Here is a 21642-nt window from a genome sequence, read left to right as displayed (position 1 = left end):
GGCAGAATGTCCAATTCTGTTTCATGCATTCGTAGTACTTTTCAAATACGGTTGTTTTCCACTGAACAAACTCAAAGTAGATCTATATTGTAGGCCTACTGTACTTCTGACGGCAGCCATGCATGCTCATTGAGTACAGTAAGTACACTAAGTGCAATGCCCCACTTTCGGGATTCTGAAAGGTGACACTGTGGACTACAGTAGTGCCATGAGACTGACAGAAGTGTTGTACAGTTGTATGACTGGGACAGAGAGAGGGAGGGGGGAGAGGTAAAGAGGGCAAGTGATGTCACCCCAGCTGAATTTCCCACATATCTATAAGGGGAAATGTCCTCCCAGTCTACAACCCTTCCCCCGTGACATTGACAGGAATGTTCAGTGTTGTTTTGAGAAAACACTGCAAAGAGCAAACATATAAATATCACATGTGTAAATTCCACATATGTGTGAATATAGACAGTTGAGTGGGGCTCCCTATTGGAGAGACTCTAAATGGGCACTTATTGCCCGTGGATATGATCGGGGCGGTTCAAAATACAGCCGAATATAGCAGAGAAGACGCAACTGGAATAAATATCCTTTGGTCTGGTCCTCTCCTCCTTACACTGCCTTTTGAGGACCTTTCAGCGTCTAATGAAGCGCCTCAATAAGAGTACAGATATAGGATCAGGTCCCCCCTCTTATTCATTTTGATTTTTAAAGGGAAACCTTGGGATTTTGGCAGTAAAGCTCTTTATTTACTGCCCCAGAGTCAGATGAACTCGTGAATACCATTTTTATGTCTCTGCGTGCAGTTTGAAGGGAGCTGCTAACGAGCGTTAGCGCAATGACTGGTCATTACACTAACGCTAGTTAAAATCCCGAAGTATCCATTTAAAGGCCTAACTAATCCTCGGTCAGAGCTCATACTGTGAGACGCTTCATGAATACGAGCCCAGACATAGTCACGTGCATCACAGGAGGTTGGTGGCACCTTGACTGGGGAGGAAGGGCTTGGGGTAATGGGTGGAGCGGAATCAGTGGAAGGGTATCAAATACATCAAACACATGGTTTCCAGGCGTTTGATGCCATTCCATTTGCTCCGTTCCAGACATTATTATGAGCCGTCCTCCCCTCAGCAGCCTCTACTCAAGTGCATACATTTCATATCGCAAGATTCTGTCACAGTTGCGCGAACTCTGTCAGGATGTGGGGTGACTTTGAATAATTCATGGTGTTTTCTGTGTGAGGGATGCCATAAATGAAAGAGATTGACTGGCAAGCGCCGCAAGCCAAGCCTTTGCTTTTCACGAAGGCTTTTCTGTATCAATCACTAAGCTGACAGTACAGTAAGTACTATGTCTGTCTGTCTGTCTCTGACTGCAGGCTGAACTCTGGGGGATAGCAACATGTATCTGAAGCCAATAAAGTACAAGTCACTCCTCTTTTAAGGTACATTAAAACCTCATCAGGCCCGAGGACCCCAGCTAAAATCTGTGTTTTTGTCCAGCCCTTATATTTAGCATCACAATGAAGTATTTGATCATTTTATTTTCAGGGCAACTAGGGTTACAATAAAACAGCTGCATTCATGAGTTTTATTGACAAAATGTCATTAAAAAAAGGTCCTCAAAGCAAAAAACCTGTTTAAAAAAAATATTTATACGAATACTGGAAATACAGACATGGTTTGTTTAGTGGGAAATGAATATCCAACTAGTCAGTGACAACTGTGTGGCGTTTGGAATTTGTGACAGCACCTATGTTAGCATATTACAGTATTATATAAAGTTATATGTCCTGGGATTTCCTATAATCTTCTATGTCAAAGAACTCCTTACCTTTTAATTACTCTTGTGTTGCTTGTGAGCACCATAGAGCAAAACATTCGGACTCTACAGACGTAGAGCCCTTGTCTCATAAAAAGCCCTCGAGAAAGACAAATGCAAATGGTAAAACCCAGAAGTCTTTAGCTGAAACACACAATGTTTAAAAGGGGTTAGAGGTCCAAAAATGAGCCGACAATACAGTGGGACACAAGGTGTATTACTTTACAGTGAGATCCAAAAGTATTTGTTGTTGTTTTGGCTCTGTATTCCAGCACTATGAATATAATGACTATGAGGTTAAAGTGCAGACTGTTAGCAGTCAGCTTTAATTTGAGGGTATTTTCATCCATATCGGGTGAACTGTTTAATTGCAATTGTCTCAATTGTGTGCTAGGAATATAGGACCAAATACTGAACTTTTTACTACTTTAATGCACATAAGTGCATTTTTCCCAATACCTACGGTTCCCTAAAATGTTCCCTAAAATGTGGGGACTATGTACAAAAGGTGCTGTAATTTCTAAACTGTTTGTATTTGTATTTATTATGGATCCCCATTAACTGCTGCCAAGGCAGAAGCTACTCTTCCTGGTGTTCAGCTAAATAAAAATAAATAAAAACCATTACAATACATTCACAACATATTGTGTGCCCTCAGGCCCCCACTCTACAACCATATACTGTGTCTACAACCAAAATCCATGTGTCCGTGGGTGTATAGTGCGTATGTTATCGTGTTTCTGTGCCTATGTTTGTGTTGCTTCACAGTCCCCGATGTTCCATAAGGTGTATTTTTACCTGTTTTTTAAATCAAATTTTACTGCTTGCATGAGTTACTTGATGTGGAATAGAGTTCCATGTAGTAATGGCTCTATGTAGTATTGTGTGCCTACCATAGTCTGTTCTGGACTTGGGGACTGTGAAGAGACCTATGGTGGCATGTCTTGTGGGGTACGCATGTGTGTCCAAGCTATGTGCCAGTAGTTCAAACCGACAGCTCTGTGTATTCAGCATGTCAATAACTATCACAAATACAAGTTGTGATGTAGTCAATCTCTCTTCCACTTTCAGCCAGGAGAAATTGACCTGCATGTTATTAACATCAGCTCTCTGTGTACATCCAAGGGCCAATTGAGACAATTGCAATTTTCCTAAGTCCCTCTTTGTGGCACCTGACCATACGACTGAACAGTAGTCCAGGTGCGACAAAACCAGGACCTGCCTTGTTGATAGCGCTGTTAAGAATGCAGAGCAACACTTTATTATGGACAGACTTCTCCCCACCCTAGCAAATGTTGTATCAATATCTTTGGACCATGACAGTTTACAGTCCAGGGTTACTCCAAAGCAGTTTAGTCAATTTCCACGTTATTCATTACAATATTTTGTTGAGGTTTAGGGTTTAGTCAAGGATTTCTCCCAAACAAAATGCTATTAGTTTAAATAAAAGATTTTGCACTAACTTATTCCTTGCCACGCATTCTGAAACTAACTGCAGCTCTTTAAGTGTTGCAGTAATTTCAGTCACTGTAGTAGCTAACATTTAGAGTGTTGAGTCATCCGCATACATAGACACACTAGCTTCATTCAAAGCCAGTGGCATGTCGTTCACCTGATATGGATGAAAATACCCTCAAATTAAAGCTGCACTTTAACCTCATAGGCATTGTATCATTTCAAATTCAAAGTGCTGGAGTACAGAGCCAAAACAACAACAAAATTGTCACTGTCCCAATGCTCTAGGAGCTCACTGTACGTTGTCTACTAAGTTCAAACTTCACAAAGGCAGTGGTGAAACGTCAATTATTAAACTCTCCCTCTCAAAGCAGTCACATAGACCTTTAACCACATGCAAGTGAACAGTTCTAAACATGTTTACATGGGTTGTGAGTACTGAGGAGGGCTGCACAAAAAGTCCTGCACTGGAATGACGTCTGGATCTCGTCTTGTACCCATCATTCTCCCTCCAATCTGACACTGTTCAGGGCTTCAACCCTAGGCTTTTGCCCCCGCCTCAGCTTCCGTCTTCACATGCTGCAGACACAAATCTCCCTCACCATGGAAACGGTCTGCAAACAACCGTCAACACGGCAGACCTGACGTTTGCATGCCCCGGAGACCAAACTGCATGTGAGCCTGCTTGTAGTCTGCTCTGCGTCACTTTCTCCTCCTGCTATTTTATTCGCCCCTCAGGTGAAGTAAATACTCTACGTTCTGCTGTTTTTTTTTCTCTCTGTCTAAGGTGAGCTGGGTTCCATTCCAAGCAACTGATTCAGCAGGTTTGGGGTGAACACACAATCCCTGCTTCTGTGCAAAGCATCCCAAAGTAAATGTCCCCGTAAAGCTCCCCTCATTAACCCTGGTCCCGAGGGCTTAATCCAAGCAGCAAACCTGGCATTCCCTCCACAAGAAATGATATCTCTTTCTTACGCAATAACAATTAACCCTCTTATTTATTATCAAGACAGGCCTAGTTGTAGTCTCAAACATTTCTTCTTGTCCTGCCTTCTGCATGGCCCGGAAAGCGTTCGATGTTGTGGCATAGCAGTGTGAGGGGAAAACAAGAAGACCTTTATCCTCCTTGCCGTGCTTCTGCTGTCTCCACAGCATGCCAGAGAGCAGGGAAATGTCGTGTTAAAAATGTCCCTCTTTTCACCTAGTGCAAATATCACTATGAGGGACTCTGTAAATAACAGCTCTATGTGAAAGACACTGCACACATTATTCTGGGCTGTCTGAGAGGTGGTGTAAAAATGTGTCTTGGTTTGAGTTATGCTTTCTTTGGCACACCTGGCCCACGGGCCGAAGCTTATTCATCCTGAAACCTGACAGCTTCACCTTAGTCCAGGAAACAGAAACAGGAGAGAGCTGGACTCCCATGATCTCAAATGTTCTGTTGGGGTATTTGAAGCGAGAGGCAGTTTCTTGAGAACCACAAACGATTTATCAACGGTTGTGATGAACCAGAACATTCTTTGTGAAAACAAGCTGAGCGGTAAATTTTTTACTATGTCACATTACATAGGAATTATGGGATGTTTGCATGCATAAAACAAATAGCCAGTTTAGCCAGTATATTTGGCTTATCATAGGAGGGAATGTGTACTGATCCATGAGCCCAGCTACACATGACTAATACCTCCATTATGTAAAAAAAAATATGGCCATAAGCTACTTTGTTTGTTTGTGTTTCCTTGGTTAGTCAACTAGAAAAGCATGTAACAGGCAAGTGAATAAACATATTTTTCCAGTTAATTCCTCCCTTTTCCCCAGGCTTCTTATTGTCACCACGTTGCCAACCCATGCCACCAAAGTCACAGAAAATAGAATTGAGTGATTAAAGGCCCAGTGCAGTAAAAATTTTCCTGTGTTTTATACATATTTCCACACTATGAGGTTGGAATAATACCATGAAATTGTGAAAATGATGATAATGCCCTTTTAGTGTAAGAGCTGTTTGAAAATACATTTCAACCTTCGTGGTGGTATGTTGTTCTGCCCTGCCTGGTGACAACGCAATGCGGTAAGTTAGTAAATAGACCAATAAGAAAGAGTTCCAAACCTCTCTGCAAATAACAGCTAGTTTTCAGTTTTCCTTCCCTACTCAGACCATTCCTAGATAGTCCTAGCAAAATTATTGCTTGAGAAAATTGCTCTTGCTATTTTTTCTCATTTTAATTGAAAACAATCACAATAAAGTACTTAATTGTTACCCAGAAATGATTTGATATTGAGATAAAAATGGCGATATTGGGCCTTTAAGTATTTGCTATTTTTGTTAAGCGACCAACAGACAATTACAGGGCTCCAGGTAGAGCAGAATCTGTCGACGCCTGTGTCACCTCTCCATCCTTCTGGAGTGTCACTAATCTGGCTAAACCAATTACAACACACCCTTTTCCCCCGGCAATAATGCCTGTGTTTGTCTGGCTCCGTGTGGTGAAAACATGGAAAATAACTACGTTTGGGCCAAACATTTATAGTAATTGCATTTGAAAGGCACTTGAGTCTGAGCTGGAAAACAGGCAGTGTACTCAAGATTGAGTCAGAGAAACAAGTAGGGATATTGTTCTATTTAGTTATATGTCCGTGTGTGTATCACATGCTAAATGTATCCATTTGGATCATGACTATCTCTATTTACTTTGTTTGTAGCATACATGGAGGTTGAGGAAAAGCAGCTGTGATAGTGGAGAGTTGAACCCTGGGTTGATCCAGCCCTGCTTTGGCCCTAAACCCCCCGGTCATAAAACACAGTCCAACAAGGTTCTTTTCTACCTTTTATATAAATATGCACAATCCATGGCATTATTTCTTCTTCTTGCATGATTTTTGGGTAGACCAGCACAGAGAGTTGGCAATTTGGGGATTGAGACAGGCAGTACAGGCTACATGAGGCCTGTAGTTGAGATTTAAAAAAAATCTGACTGGGCCTCCCGAGTGGCACAGTAGTTTAAGGCACTGCATCACAGTGTCACTACAGGCCCGGGTTTGATCCCAGGCTGTCGCAACTGGCCGTGACAGGGAGACCCATGGTGCGTTGTCCAGGATAGAAGGGGGTTTGGCCGGCTGGGATGTCCTTGTCCCATCGTGCTCTAGCGACTCCTTGTGGCGGGCCAGGCGTATGCACGCTGACTTCGGTAGCCAGTTGTATGGTGTTTCCTCTGACACATTGGTGCAGCTGGCTTCCGGGTTAAGCGAGTAGTGTGTCAAGAAGCACTGCGTGGTTCGGAGGAAGCATGGTTCTCGACCTTCGCATCTCCCGAGTTTGTACGGGGGATATCACGAAATTGGGGAGAAAAAGGGGATTTTTCTTTTTATTTACTTATCATAAAAATAAATCATACTAAACAAACATGTATGATGAAAGGCAAAAAGACAATTGGCAGCCCTAACCCAGCACCCCAGTGAAAGATTAGCAGCATGGCCGAGACCAGAAGTTGTACAAGGCTTCACAACTAGACAACAAACTAAACAGCTTGGAAAATTACAGAAAATTATGTCATGGCTTTAGAATCTTCTGATAGGCTAATTGACATCATTTGAATCAATTGGAGGTGTATCTGTGGATGTATTTCAAGGCCTACCTTCAAACCCAGTGCCTTGTTGCTTGACATCATGGAAAATCAAAAGAAATCAGCCTTCAGAAAAAATTGTAGACCTCCACAAGTCTGGTTCATCTTTGGGAGCAATTTCCAAACACCTGAAGGTACTATGTTCATCTGTACAAACAATAGTATGCAAGTATAAACACCATGGGTCCACGCAGCCATCATACCGTTCAGGAAGGAGACACGTTCTGTCTCCTAGAGATGAGTGTACTTTGGTGCGAAAAGTGCAAATCAATCCCAGAACAACAGCAAAGGACCTTGTGAAGATGCTGGAGGAAACAGGTACAAAAGTACCTATATCCACAGTAAAACGAGTCCTATATTGTCATAACCTGAAAGGCCGCTCAGCAAGGAAGAAGCCACTGCTCCAAAACCACCATAAAAAAGCCAGACTACAGTTTGCAACTGCACATGGGGACAAAGATCTTACTTTTTGGAGAAATGTCCTCTGGTCTGATGAAACAAAGTAGAACTGTTTGGCCATAATGACCATCGTTATGAAAAAGAGGGAGGATTGCAAACCGAAGTACACCATCCCAACCATGAAGCACGGGGGTGGCAGCATTATGTTGTGGGGGTGCTTTACTGCAGGAGGGAATGGTGCACTTCACAAAATAGATGGCTTCATGAGGAAGGAAAATTCTATGGATATATTGAAGCAACATCTCAAGACATCAGTCAGGAAGTTAAAGCTTGGTCGCAAATGGGTCTTCCAAATGGACAATGACTCCAAGCATACTTCCAAATTTGTGGCAAAACAGCTTAAGGACAACAAAGTCAAGGTATTGGAGTGGCCATCCCAAAGCCCTGACCTCAATTCCATAGAACATTTATGGGCAGAACTGAAAAAGTGTGTGAGCAAGGAGGCCTACAAACCTGACTCCGTGACACCAGCTCTGTCGGGAGGAATGGGCCAAATTTCACCGAACTTAATGTGGGAAGCTTGTAGAAGGATGCCCAAAATGTTTGACCCAAGTTAAGCAATTTAAAGACAATGCTACCAAATACAAATTGAGTGTCTGACCCACTGGGAATGTGATGAAAGAAAAAAAAGCTGAAATACAGTGCCTTGCGAAAGTATTCGGCCCTCTTGAACTTTGCACCTTTTGCCACATTTCAGGCTTCAAACATAAAGATATAAAACTGTATTTTTTGTGAAGAATCAACAACAAGTGGGACACAATCATGAAGTGGAACGGCACTTATTGGATATTTCAAACTTTTTTAACAAATCAAAAACTGAAAAATTGGGCGTGCAAAATTATTCAGCCCCCTTAAGTTAATACATTGTAGTGCCACCTTTTGCTGCGATTACAGCTGTAAGTCGCTTGGGGTATGTCTCTATCAGTTTTGCACATCGAGAGACTGAAATTTTTTCCCATTCCTCCTTGCAAAACAGCTCGAGCTCAGTGAGGTTGGATGGAGAGCATTTGTGAACAGCAGTTTTCAGTTCTTTCCACAGATTCTCGATTGGATTCAGGTCTGGACTTTGACTTGGCCATTCTAACACCTGGATATGTTTATTTTTAACCATTCCATTGTAGATTTTGCTTTATGTTTTGGATCATTGACTTGTTGGAAGACAAATCTCCGTCCCAGTCTCAGGTCTTTTGCAGACTCCATCAGGTTTTCTTCCAGAATGGTCCTGTATTTGGCTCCATCCATCTTCCCATCAATTTTAACCATCTTCCCTGTCCCTGCTGAAGAAAAGCAGGCCCAAACCATGATGCTGCCACCACCATGTTTGACAGTGGGTATGGCGTGTTCAGGGTGATGAGCTGTTTTGCTTTTACGCCAAACATAGCGTTTTGCATTGTTGCCAAAAAGTTCAATTTTGGTTTCATCTGACCAGAGCACCTTCTTCCACATGTTTGGTGTGTCTCCCAGGTGGCTTGTGGCAAACTTTAAACAACCCTTTTTATGGATATCTTTAAGAAATGGCTTTCTTCTTGACACTCTTCCATAAAGGCCAGATTTGTGCAATATACGACTGATTGTTGTCCTATGGACAGAGTCTCCCACCTCAGCTGTAGATCTCTGCAGTTCATCCAGAGTGATCATGGGCCTCTTGGCTGCATCTCTCATCAGTCTTCTCCTTGTATGAGCTGAAAGTTTAGAGGGACGGCCAGGTCTTGGTAGATTTGCAGTGGTCTGATACTCCTTCCATTTCAATATTATCGCTTGCACAGTGCTCCTTGGGATGTTTAAAGCTTGGGAAATCTTTTTGTATCCAAATCCGGCTTTAAACTTCTTCACAACAGTATCTCGGACCTGCCTGGTGTGTTCCTTGTTCTTCATGATGCTCTCTGCGCTTTTAACGGACCTCTGAGAATATCACAGTGCAGGTGCATTTATACGGAGACTTGATTACACACAGGTGGATTGTATTTATCATCATTAGTCATTTAGGTCAACATTGGATCATTCAGAGATCCCCACTGAACTTCTGGAGAGAGCTTGCTGCACTGAAAGTAAAGGGGCTGAATAATTTTGCATGCCCAATTTTTCCAGTTTTTGATTTGTTAAAAAAGTTTGAAATATCCAATAAATGTCGTTCCACTTCATGATTGTGTCCCACTTGTTGTTGATTCTTCACAAAAAAATACAGTTTTATATCTTTATGTTTGAAGCCTGAAATGTGGCAAAAGGTCGCAAAGTTCAAGGGGGCCGAATACTTTCGCAAGGCACTGTAAATCATTCTCTCTACTATTATTCTGACATTTCAAATTCTTCAAATCAATTGCTGACCCTAACTGACCTAAGACAGGGAATTTTTACAATGATTAAATGTCAGGAATTGTGAAAAACTTGAGTTTAAATGTATTTGGCTAAGGTGTATGTAAACCTCCGACTATAATTGCCAAATCAGAATGTTGCCTCAACACCGCTAGGTCAGGAATTGACCTTCTTGATCAAAGACAGAGGAGAGCTGCAATTCATCTCTTTGCACGGAAACAAAAAAAAGTTTGCCTGTCTTGTGAGACACTTTTACAACCCATTATACAACAACTCTAAACAGCTGATTTATGCCCGCTCCTGGATGCTTGTGCTCCGTTACTGGAATGTAGGGAATTTTAAAGACCCCTCCTCTGCTGGTCCCCGTCCGCACGCAGACAAACGGAGCAGGCGCCTGGTTGAGTGCTCTCCCACCAGTGCTCCCACCGCAGGGCAGTGAAGCAGAACGTAAAGAATGCCAGAAGATGAGAAAGACATTTTTTCTGTTCTTCTCTTTTTTTTCCAATCTCTCTCTCGGGTCTTTGTCCGTTTCGCATCTCTTCTCATGCCTTCTCGCTTTTTTTGCTCGTCTTTCTCACTTTCCAAGTGTACTGTACTGTGTAGGCCTATCGTCTTCACTTTGAGTTTCTCCATCTTTTACTCTCAAACCTCAGTCATTTTCTCTGAAATATACTGCATCATACCATCAATGATACAACTGCACAATCACATATTATTTCACTCTTTTGAAAAAAGTAGAGGGAAATAGGACACATTTGATTTATTAATGCCATTTAATAAAAACACAAGTACTGTATATTATGCATAGGATTCTTTGTAGTTTTGTTAATAAAATGGTCATGTGACAAACAAAACAGTGCCTTGATAAACATGTTAAAAGTCACACAAGATGCATTATATTTACAGAGAAACAGGGCTTTAGATTGTGTATCAAAGCAACCTTTTTTATCAACAGCAAAAGCCGGGAAAAGAACACTAAACTACCCTTTAGTCTTAATTTAATTGCAAAATAAAAGGCACAATGGCTTTGGTTTAGTAGTAATTCAATAGCACATGCATCTCCTAATACTGGTGGCACAACGCACAAACAATAAAAGCATTGAGACTTCCAAGAAGCTAAATTCGAAACTTATTTTGAAAATAAGGACATAAGCAGCTCTCCACATGCCATGGACTGTATCTTGACAGGTTTGTGAGACATTTCTCATACTTCTCTCAAGTTCTGTATTTCCCTTTCACCTCTTCAGCTTTGGCATTGCTCAAGGTCTGCTCTTTGCCTTGGGGTCACCCATGATGTTGAGTACATCATCAAGAATGGAGGGGCCCAAATCGAGTTCAAGTGACAGAAGAGACCCGGTGATGTGGGAGATTGAATACTGTGACACGCTCTTGTCCTTGGAGAACTCAAAGTCAAAGTCGTAAAGGCGCCCCTCATCCACCCCGCTGTCCCTGTCCACCCAGTCTCCATTGCAATCAGAGAGCTTTTTCTCGAAGCGGAGGGTAATGTCATTGTTAAAGCTTCTAAAGCCATTGCGGTTGTCATTGCCGCTGAAGCCTTCGTTACCATTGAAGATGCCATTGCTGTTTTCATTGAAGACACCATTACCATTGCTGTTGCCATTGATGTAATAGGTAGGTGAAGGCTTTTCATACCCGTTTTCACCATTGTGCTTTTTATGATTACTTTTGGACACTTTCTTCGTCTTTGGCTTCTCTGGTTTCTCTATCAGATCCAGCAGGACGTCTGGTTTGGTTGTGACTTCTGTCGGATGTCTGGTCGGGTCGCTGCTGAAGACCTCGATGGAACGCAACAGGGTTTCAATCTCCAGGATGTCAGCCCCGTCTGGGCTCCCCAGGGGAGAGGTAGGGATCCGCCCTACCATGCAAACCAGGGGGTCCATAGCGGGCATAGAGAACACAGCGGTGGAGAGGTGGGGTAGGGTGAGGGCCTGGCACCCCCCAATTGAAGGGAGTGAGATGGCGTTCTTTAGAACGGGAGAGGGTGTCTCAGGAAACTGGGCATCAGATGCGCTGTTGGCCCGCAGGAACTCGTTGTGGATGCTGTACTGCGGACGGAACACCTCACCTTTCCCAGGCAGGAGCTCAAACTTTCCCTGGAGGAAGGACATGTCCCCGAAGGCGTCCCGCTCACCGCCTTTTCCGATGTGGATGGTGTGGCGGAAGTCCCCCAGCGGTGGGCTGATCATGTCTGGGGACAGGATGTCTCTCAGACGACACTTCTTGCCTTTCTTGCTATTTTTGGACTTCAGGTAGATGGGTGCTTTGGCAGGCATGGTGGTCACTGTTGAATAGAGCTTAGAGATAAAGGACAAAGAGGAGGACTCTCCTGGAACTTTAGGATTGGTGAAGAACTTCACACTGAACACAAGGCCTCCCTGGGGAGATGAGGAAATTACATTCTCAATGAAATGGCTGTGTTGTCTTGGTCTGCTCTGAAGATAGCTTTGATATTTCTGTCATTAATCAGGAAATCCAAGTTGATCAGGAGTCCAAGTTCTCACCAGTGTTGTCTATGAGGTTGCAATGTGGTCAACCAGCCGCATTTCTGAGGAAAGAAAGAGAACAAAATGTTTTTCCCCTAAACATACACAGTTTATCAGTCTATTAGTCAAATCTGGGGTATGTTGTGCCAAGATGCTTGAGCCAATGTTACATTTTACATTCCAATAAAATGTTGATACATAGACATTTCTCCAACTTCTTCCCTAGAATCCCAACTGGTCTGTCACTGATGATCTACACTTCATGTCAATCCCCATTCAAATAACAATATAAAGTTACTTTCACAAGACGACAAAACAAATCGTGGACACACACGGAATGTCTTTATCCCCAGTTCCCCTCATCCCCCTGCATTTAGAGAGCGTAAAGGCCATACGTGATTCGAGGGCAAGGCCTGGTGAACTGAAGCCCAGGCTCAGGCCCATCTGCTCAGGTTCTTACGAGCCCCCCCCCCCCCCCCCAAGGCTTCCTCCTCCTACATGTGCTAATATGGAACAGCTGGACAGCAGATTGGGCGAAGAGAGGTGACAGGGCTTTAGTAGGATCAGAGCAAGGCAGACGATGGAGGAGAGGGCTACTACCCAGACACGCACCAAGAGGGAAAGAGGGGAGGTTTCTAGTGATGCAGAGAAAGAGGGAAGGGAGGAGTTAGGAGAACTAACGGTTGGAGGAGGGCTACAGGGGATTATTGGAGGATTTTAAAAGAGGGGGTGGCAGATGCTCATTTGTTTTTACTTTGATAGCTGGACGTTCTGTTTCAATCGTAATTTTGACTGAAATACCAGTCATCCCACTGGGCAGTCATCAGTTCAACCTCTAGTTTTGATTTACATTTGATTGTCAACTAACGTGAATTCAACATGAAATCAGCCCCAAAAAATGCACCATGTCATTGGAAAAATACAAATTGAGTGTATACAAATTGAGTGTATACCAAATACAAATTGAGTGTATGTAAACTTCTGACCCACTGGTAATGTGATGAAAGAAATAAAAGCTGAATTAAATAATTCTCTGTCACTTTCTGACCTTTATTTCCTTTGATTTGTCTTTATTTAGTATGGTCAGGGCGTGAGTTGGGGTGGGCAGTCTATGTTTGTTTATCTATGTTTGGTTTCTGTTTCGGCCTAGTATGGTTCTCAATCAGAGGCAGGTGTCATTTGTTGTCTCTGATTGAGAATCATACTTAGGTAGCCTGGGTTGGTTTGCGGGTGTTTTTTTCCGTGTGTGTGTTTGTTGCCACACGGTACTGTTTAATTTTTTGTAGATTTCACGTGATCGTTCATTGTTCGAGTGTTCATTTTGTCTTTATTAAAATATCGTCATGAACTCTTACCACGCTGCATCTTGGTCCGATCATTACTTCTCCTCAGACGAAGAGGAAATCTCCTGTTACATTCTCTCTACTATAGTTCTGACATTTCACATTCTTAAAGTTAAATGGTGATACTAACTCACCTAAAACAGGGAATTTTTACTAGGATTAATCGTCAGGAATTGTGAAACCGAGTTTAAATGTATTTGGCAAGGTCTATGTAAACTTCCGACTTCAACTGTATTCATGGGTATAGCTGGTAAGCATGCACCTTTAAGAAAATGCAAGTCAAGCGGTGCCCCATGGATTGGTGATGAGCTGAGAAATATAATGATTGAATGTTATGATGCCAAAAAAGCAGCAGATAAATCTGGCACTCAGTTTGATAAGCAAATGATTGTAAATTAAGAAATCTTGTATAGACACAAAATTGATATACTGTTGTAAAGTGTGATGGGAAAACTGTGGAGAACGTTGAATGCTATTATGGGTAGGAATTTGAACATGTCCTCCACTTTTGTTGAATCAGAGGGTAGATTAATACAAAACCACAAGACATCGCAAACTGCTTTAATTAATATTTTACAGGCAAAGTGGACAAGTTGAGGAATTCTATGATTACAACTGATGGCTGTCACATCCTGACCATAGAACGCCTTTATTTTCTATGGTGGAGTAGGTCAGGACGTGACTGGGGGATGTTCTAGTTTATTATTTCGATGTGTAGTCTAGTTTTTGTATTTCTATGTTGGCCTGGTATGATTCACAATCAGAGGCAGCTGTCTATCGTTGTCTCTGATTGGGGATCATATTTAAGCAGCCTTTTCCCACCTGTTGTTTGTGGGATCTTGTTTTTTGTATTATTGCTTTTGAGCCCTAAAAGGCTGTTCGGTCGGTCGGTCGGTCAGTCGGTCGGTCGGTCGGTCGTTTGTTTGTTTGTTTGTTTGTCTTTATTGTTTTGTTGCTGGTTCACAAATAAATTATGATGAACTCAAATCACGCTGCGGCTTGGTCTACCCATTTCGACGAGCGTTACAATGGCTCCATGTCATATACCCTTAGGAAAGGTTGGATCATGAAGGAGAGGCAATGCATGTTTGAATTTCACCAAGTAGAAAGGGAAGAGGGGGAACGGATGCTGTTGTCTCTTTCAGATGACAATTCCCCTTGTACAGATAATCTTGATGCCATATTGCTTAGAGTTACAACTTACCAAATATCTACCCCAATCTCTCATATTTTTAACAAGTGCTAAATGTATGGGGTGTGCCCAGAAGTCTGGAAAGAGTCAAAGGCTATTCCACTACCTAAGGATAAAATATCTGCATTCACTGGTCCTAATAGTCATCCTTTAAACTTGCTGCCTGTGTCAAGTAAATTATTGGAAAACATTGCATCTGTACAAATCAAGGATTATTTCTCATGTAACTTGTTTTAAGCATGCATACAAAGGGCATTCTACGAGTACGGCCTTAGCACAAATGACAGATGATTGGTTAAAGAGTATAGATGACAGGAAGTTAGTTGGTGCAGTGTTGTTAAATTTCAGTGCTGCTTTTGATGTAATTGATCATGAACTGTTACTAGGTAAACTCAAATATTATGGTTTTAAGTCTGCAGATCTATCCTGGATGGAAAGCCATCTATCTGGGAGAAGGCAAAAAGTGTTCTTTAATGGTAGTTTTTCAAACAGTAAAGATATACACTGTGGTGATCCTCAAGGAAGCTGCCTAGGCCCACTTCTCTACTAGCTTTACTAATGATTTACCTTTAGTATTGAACAAAGCAAGAATGGTCATGTATGCTGATGACTCTACAATATTTATGGCAGCATCAGAATATAAGGAGCTAACAGATGTACTGAGTAGTGAACTAAGAATGGTGTCAGAATGGGTTGATATGAACAAATTGGTGTTTATAAAACTAAATGTATTGGGTTCAAAATATATGCTTGCTGATGATCCCCAATTTAATTTGTCTGTGAATAGAATGCATGTAGAGCAAGTGAAAAAAATGAAACTACTAGTTGTCATGTTGGACACAGCTTTATCATGGGCAGAACACATAAATAACATTAAGATAGGTACGGGAATTTCTGTTTCAAGTAAATGTTCAGATTATGTAACATCTAGCACTTTGAATCAGGTGATTCAATCCCTGGTCCTATCACACTTTGAGTACTGTCCAGTTATATGGTCGTCTGCAGCAAAAAAAATATATAAAAAGCTCAAAATTGCTCAAAACAGGGCTGCCAGATTACCTCTTCATTGCTCTATCCATATGAATATTATCCAAATGCGTCACAATCTCTCATGGCTTCACTTTGAAAACAAATGAGTATCCAGTATTCTGATTTTCTTTAGGAATGTTATATTTTAAAAAAAAAAATACAGTATTTTTCAGGCCAGTTAGTACATACTACCAAACCACCAAACTAGACAGGTAAATTCAGGGCATCTAAGACAACCCAAGCCAAGGACAAATCACCTTAAATCTACAGTTTTATATAGAGCCATAGCTGAATAGAACCCTTTACCAATCCATATTCCTAAATCCACCTTGGAGAATCTTTTTAAGAACGTCTAATGCGATAAACCATATGACAGGAAATAGAAAGCATCAACTGAATGTTAAATGTGTTTACTGTCGGGTATTTTAATTGTCTGTGTTGTCTACTTGTTAAATGTTTGTAAAGTATTCATTTGTAATTGTTTGTAATATCTTATTAATTGGTGTTGGACCCCAGGACGATTAGCTAATGTTACGGCGTCAGCTAATGGGGATCCTAATAAAAAATTCACAAATTCACATTTATCCATGGTACATGTTTAGTGGGGACAGCCATGGACACTTGGCATGGTGTTTATCTGGGCTGCAGACCGGATACCTGTATAACTGTGAAGACGACAGACACAGCAGTCTTTTTCAACCAGAGGCATTTGGTGCCTAGACTAAATGAAGGATAATATCACCGTTGCCATCTAAATGATAACATCAGTGTTTCCTGTACTAAAAATAATTTGACTTCCCATTGAGTGAAGCAATATTGGCCTCTGCATTTCCCATGACACCGCTACATTTTTAAGTCTAATATAGCAATGGTCATACATACATTATTATTGGAAGACCTACTTACTCAAACAATACAAAATCAAAGTGACCAAAAACTGAACATATGGTAGGCTAAATGAAGTGGTTCAGAGAATGTCCTCACTTGGGCATTACAACACAAATAAATTATCTATATATATATATATATATATATATATATATATATATATATATATATATATATATATATATGCATGACAAGCAGGGTGGAAGGATGCAGAATATGTGTTAGTGGGTGTGAATGGCAACACCGCTCTCTTAATGGGCCTTGTGCATGTTAGTGTTGGAGTGAGTGTAAGTGTTTGTATGAGGTGCTTGACTGGGCTCAGGAGAGATAGCAAGAAGGTTTGAACACGCGCCATGTGTTTGTTCGCTGTGCGTCTGACAGGGAGAGATTGAGAAAGAGTGAAAGAGGAATAACAGACCGTTTAAAAGAGTCCTGCAGTGTTTTTTTTAACGGGACAGAAAAGAAAACCAAGATCCCCTGCCTCGCATAGCATCTGACTCCTTTTCCCTTCTCCCTCTCTCTCTCTCTCTCTGCCTCTCTCCGTACTGCTCTTTCTCAGTTGACCTTGACAGCTAAGGCCCACTGCTGCTGGGTTCCGATAGGAAGTCGGAGAAAAGCAAACCTCCAAATCCTAAACCCTTCCGCTCATGGGCTCCTTCAAATGTATGTACTCTGTGCTGTGACTGCAACTGCAGCCGCGTTACCTGCCTTATAATACCTTCCCAAACTGCAGACGGTCACTGGCTTAGGCAGCTACATTCTGACATACTTATTGATTATTGGACTGCCCTAGCATCAGAGCCAGAACACCTGCTGGGTCTGTGCGGATGGAATACAGATCCGCTATTCTCAAGTGTCATGGGAAATCCATAGCATTATGATGGATGACCGTGTTTTTTGTTGTTGTTGTAATCAGCTGTATAGTCCCTATATAGATTTCCTCATCCTAGCCAAATTCCCTCATGTCCAGCGATGGGGAATTTGGCTCGGGTGGAAGGTTTCTACAGAGTTATGCTATTGATAGTATAGCTAGAGAGACATCCGATAGCATAGAGAGACATCCGTTATGCATCTATATCAAGGTCAACAGCCGTTGCCCATGAAATGTCAGCTGGTGTACGGAAAGCGGATGACCTTCAAACGGATCATTCTGGTGGCGGAATGGAGTTTGGCTGCATTTGGCAGGCATGATTGGAATGTCAGAGGCCACTAGTTAATTAAAAAGGAAGTGGTATTCAGCTCAGTCAGCTAACTCTGTTTTCTGAGAGGATAACTAATAGCGGACGCCAGCTGTATAAAAGCAAAATATCTGATATATATATAGGACACATGGGGTATGAACTGATATACAAAACAATGCTTGATTCAACACAGAGTTTTTCCAATGTGAAATTATTATACAAAACTCTTGCAACCGACGGACTGTTATATATATGAAGCATGCGACAATTTCAGCTCTGCAGATGTTGCTAAGAGTATCAGAGGGCTGGGTTTAAAAAGCTCATGATCGGCAATAGTTATTACTGGAATCACTATATACATGCCTAAGTACTATCCAAAATATGTGTATATATAAAAAAAACTATGTGTACTGTACTGTAACTGTGCAAAGAAAAAGTACCATGTATGTAAATGTATGTATGTATATATAAAAAAAACAAAGAGGGGATAATATTTATATATTTTTTATTAAAAATGTTATTCTGACAGGATAAGGACGCAAGCTGTATAAAAAGCACAAAATATCTGATATAAATATTTAAACTGGAACTTTCACTGGTTGTGAAATTGTTGAGGAGGTGCGTACTGGTCTAACTCCTACTCAAGGCCAGATTCACACTGTACTTTTGGACCAGAGCCCAAGAGGAGCAGCGAGAGCAGCGAATGTTCGTTGCCAGCCCTGGGCCCGCCGGGACGCCACTGCAGAATGCGGTCAAGGGTTTTCATTTACACCTCCGGGGAAGGAGGGGGGGGGGGGGGGCGATCTGCTGGCGCCTTCCTCCCAAGTGGTTGCTGAGCACCGGTCCAATCATCGAGAGTGGCGAATAAAGCTAATGTGTCATTGGGTCGGCTGTATGTATCTGTGCAGGCATGATGGGGGAGCTGGAGCCGTTCCAGACTCTAAGGACAGCATTGGGTTTGTTACAGACATGGGGAGTTCCATGTAATGCAAAGCAAGGTCCAGTTAAGGGGATTAGCTCTTGTAAGCAGAGGGGGTTGTAGTAGACTAGGGAAGCGCTGAGGGTTTGGGTGAGGGCCGTGGGGTCCGGTTATGGACCCCATCTCTCATCTCCTCACAACCGGCTGTTTCGACTATCTGCGTCAGCTTATTATTAGAGCTTGTGTAAGTAAGTGTGCTGTATTCTAAACAAGTGCCCATGATGACACTTTACAGTTTGTTCTCACTGTACACAGAAATGCATCATATGGGTGACGAACCTAGAAAGGCCTAAAATAAACATTGAAGCAGCACACACTTTGGCTCACAATTTGACCTATTTTATCCATTACCGTTCTTCAAAAAAAAGGAACCATCACAATCCTTCCTTCAAGCAAATGTTAGTCTCATACTAGCATTAGTGGGATATTAAGGTTTTCAGGGATTCCATGGTCGCTGAACATATGCTTTTGTAAAAACATAGTTATATATTTTGAATTACTGTATGTATGTTGGGCTAGGAGGTTATAGCCCGTGTTCATATTTTAAACTCTAACCTTTAACCCCTTAAATTCTGACATGACCATGAATAGATTGTCCCCTTTCTTTTCGTCCGCAATTTAAAAAAGAACTAGGGCATACCACCGCAGAGGGTAATGGTAGCCCTAAGAAGACTTGGTCTGAGCTGTTTCTGTTACATAAAGAAACCTCAATTACAGGCAGTTGTTCCTCTTGGGGCCTGGATGTGGCTGTGGTGGGAGTGTAATAGAATGGCAGGGTGGTGCGTTTGTTCTGTCTGATTCTCCCCTCCTCTGTACCTCCCCACCCCAGCTGTCAGCGTTTACCCCCCGTGCCACCCGCTAGCGTGGGTTCTGCCCAGTTGTCCTTGGCAGGGCCGGGCAGGAAACCATATCAAAGCAGAAAAAAACATGAAGGGAATGACAACACAACCACTCACTGGCAATGCGATGAGTGCAGTCTGATGAGCCACTCCAAAAACCCCTCAAAAAACCTTGCGAGAACCTAAAAATAAAATCTGTTCACTCGGGACATTAACGCAAAGCTCAACATATCAGAAGTGTGTTGCCTGGCTTAAAATGTCCCTCTAGGAAAGAAAGAAGTGGTGTCAGGTTGCCCCAAACTGCTCACCCCTTGTAATGTAAAATACCCCTGCACTCTTTATATCCATAACTGAACACTATTTATCACATTCAACAGTGTTGAACCACAGAGACACACGCTAACAGCAACATCGTCCCTTTGAATACTTAGTCTCATTGAAGGTTTTACCATAATGTACCAAATCACTGTACATGATGCGATGCCAGAGATATTCTACACCTATTACACACTAACAAGTCTTAAACATTGCTCACCCTTTCCTCACCTTGTGTAATTCCTGGGATAAGCTCCTGGTTCCTGCCAAAAGGTGTCCACTGCCCTCCTGAAGGTCTGCAGTCCTAGTGCTGACTGCTAAAGAGGTGTGTTTGGCGTGTGGTTCCCAAACTCACTGGGGCTGACTGACTACTGTCTCTGCCCTGGGGCCGCCCTGCTCTCGCCACTTGCTCTCGGGAGGGATGTCTGCCGGACAGCTGTTTTTGGAATTCCTCTCAGGTTCGATCTAGCTATTCCACTCTGGAGCTGTAGTCTCCTCCTCCTAACCACCTCTCACCGCTGCCTGCAGCACCGGTGTCTGCCTGTCTGCTCCCCTAGCCACAGCTTGAGGCGGTTTTGAACGGGTGGAGTGGGATCCTCTCCTTTTCCCTGGTGTGTCTCTTGCTCTCTCTTCCGTCAGCGGGCAGGTATCTGCTGGGGTGGAGAGAGGTCAGGCTGAGGGTGAGGTCTGGCGCTCTGGAGGTCTGCTCAGCAGCTTGTTGGAGGATCAGTATGCTGTCTCTGCTGCTGTGCTGGATGTCCCTCCTTTCCCGAAACAGTGCTGTTTAAACTGTCTGTTCTCTGCTCTCTCTCTCTCTCTCTCTCTCTTTTGCTCTCTCACTCAGTTTCCCACTCTATCCTCTCCCTCTCTCCTCTTTACTCTCTCTGCCTTGATCTGATCCAATCTGCTCTGTAAACCTAGTAGCATACAGCAGACACTGTATTCAAGGTCTCGCTCTCATAAAATACATTGAGGCACTCATTCTCCCACCATTTCCCTTGACTATTTTCAGACCGGCATATTCATTCACATTCTGGCTCGCTCCTTTGTACCGCATAGCACAGTATGCTTTATGTTCTTCCAAACATTTTCTCTGTTTCCTACATGGTTGAGTAGGCTAAATCCTACAGGACTCTGCGGCACTGCAGTGATCCAGAGGACAGTTATTAATTGGCTACCAGACAACACATGACATACTTTTGTTAAACTGCTCCCCTGGTGGGATCCCCATATACCCAATTGAAATGTGTGTGTGTTTTATTGTCCCTGTTCACAGTGGCTAGGTGAAAAGGACAATTATGTTCACATAATCTTCTTGTCGCATTGTAAACCCTCTAACCTGATGCCCTCAAGGACATAGGGAAGCTGTGCTTCACAAATTAAGAGGTATTTTGCAGCGCTCTGCTGCTAATCTTGCCCCAAAAAAACTATCACCTTGGAAACCACTGCTGCTCTGTTGTGATGTTGGGTGGGGGGGGGTTAGAGAGAGAATGAGAGGAGGAGAGATACGGGGGATAAAGAGTGGGTGCTAGCCGCCTCCCGTTTATGCCTGTTGGGGGAAAGTAGTGAATGGGTGTCCTCACATGTCCAAATTCTATACTATGAGTAATCCTGTCGTGTTCAAGGTAGGACAGATCACAAAATTCCCACTCCTCCGCTCAGGTAAATTTGACATTGATAACTCACTCGCCCTAATCAAATCAAATAACATTATAT

At 42.5% G+C, this 21642-nt stretch overlaps 1 protein-coding gene across 1 annotated transcript; it reads right to left on the bottom strand.

Annotated features, from left to right (window-relative positions):
- Nucleotides 1-10389: 10389 nt before the first annotated feature.
- On the bottom strand, nt 10390-20692 carry cdc42ep3 (CDC42 effector protein (Rho GTPase binding) 3). The gene is made up of 2 exons (XM_064932154.1): nt 20158-20692; nt 10390-12222 (listed from the first exon to the last, which is right to left on the bottom strand). The coding sequence occupies exon 2, from the start codon at nt 11948-11950 to the stop codon at nt 10916-10918; it is 1035 nt and encodes a 344-aa protein (XP_064788226.1). The 5' UTR covers nt 11951-12222; nt 20158-20692; the 3' UTR covers nt 10390-10915.
- Between the last annotated feature and the right edge of the window lie 950 nt (nt 20693-21642).

Source organism: Oncorhynchus masou, chromosome 23 (assembly GCF_036934945.1).
Source record: "Oncorhynchus masou masou isolate Uvic2021 chromosome 23, UVic_Omas_1.1, whole genome shotgun sequence".
NCBI classification, from domain to species: Eukaryota; Metazoa; Chordata; class Actinopteri; order Salmoniformes; family Salmonidae; genus Oncorhynchus; species Oncorhynchus masou.
This window is presented reverse-complemented; position numbering and strand designations above follow the sequence as displayed.

What these genes read in the sequence shown, in the direction of transcription:
- cdc42ep3 (XM_064932154.1), bottom strand. Translation starts at nt 11,950, where the DNA reads ATGCCTGCCAAAGCACCCATCTACCTGAAGTCCAAAAATAGCAAGAAA.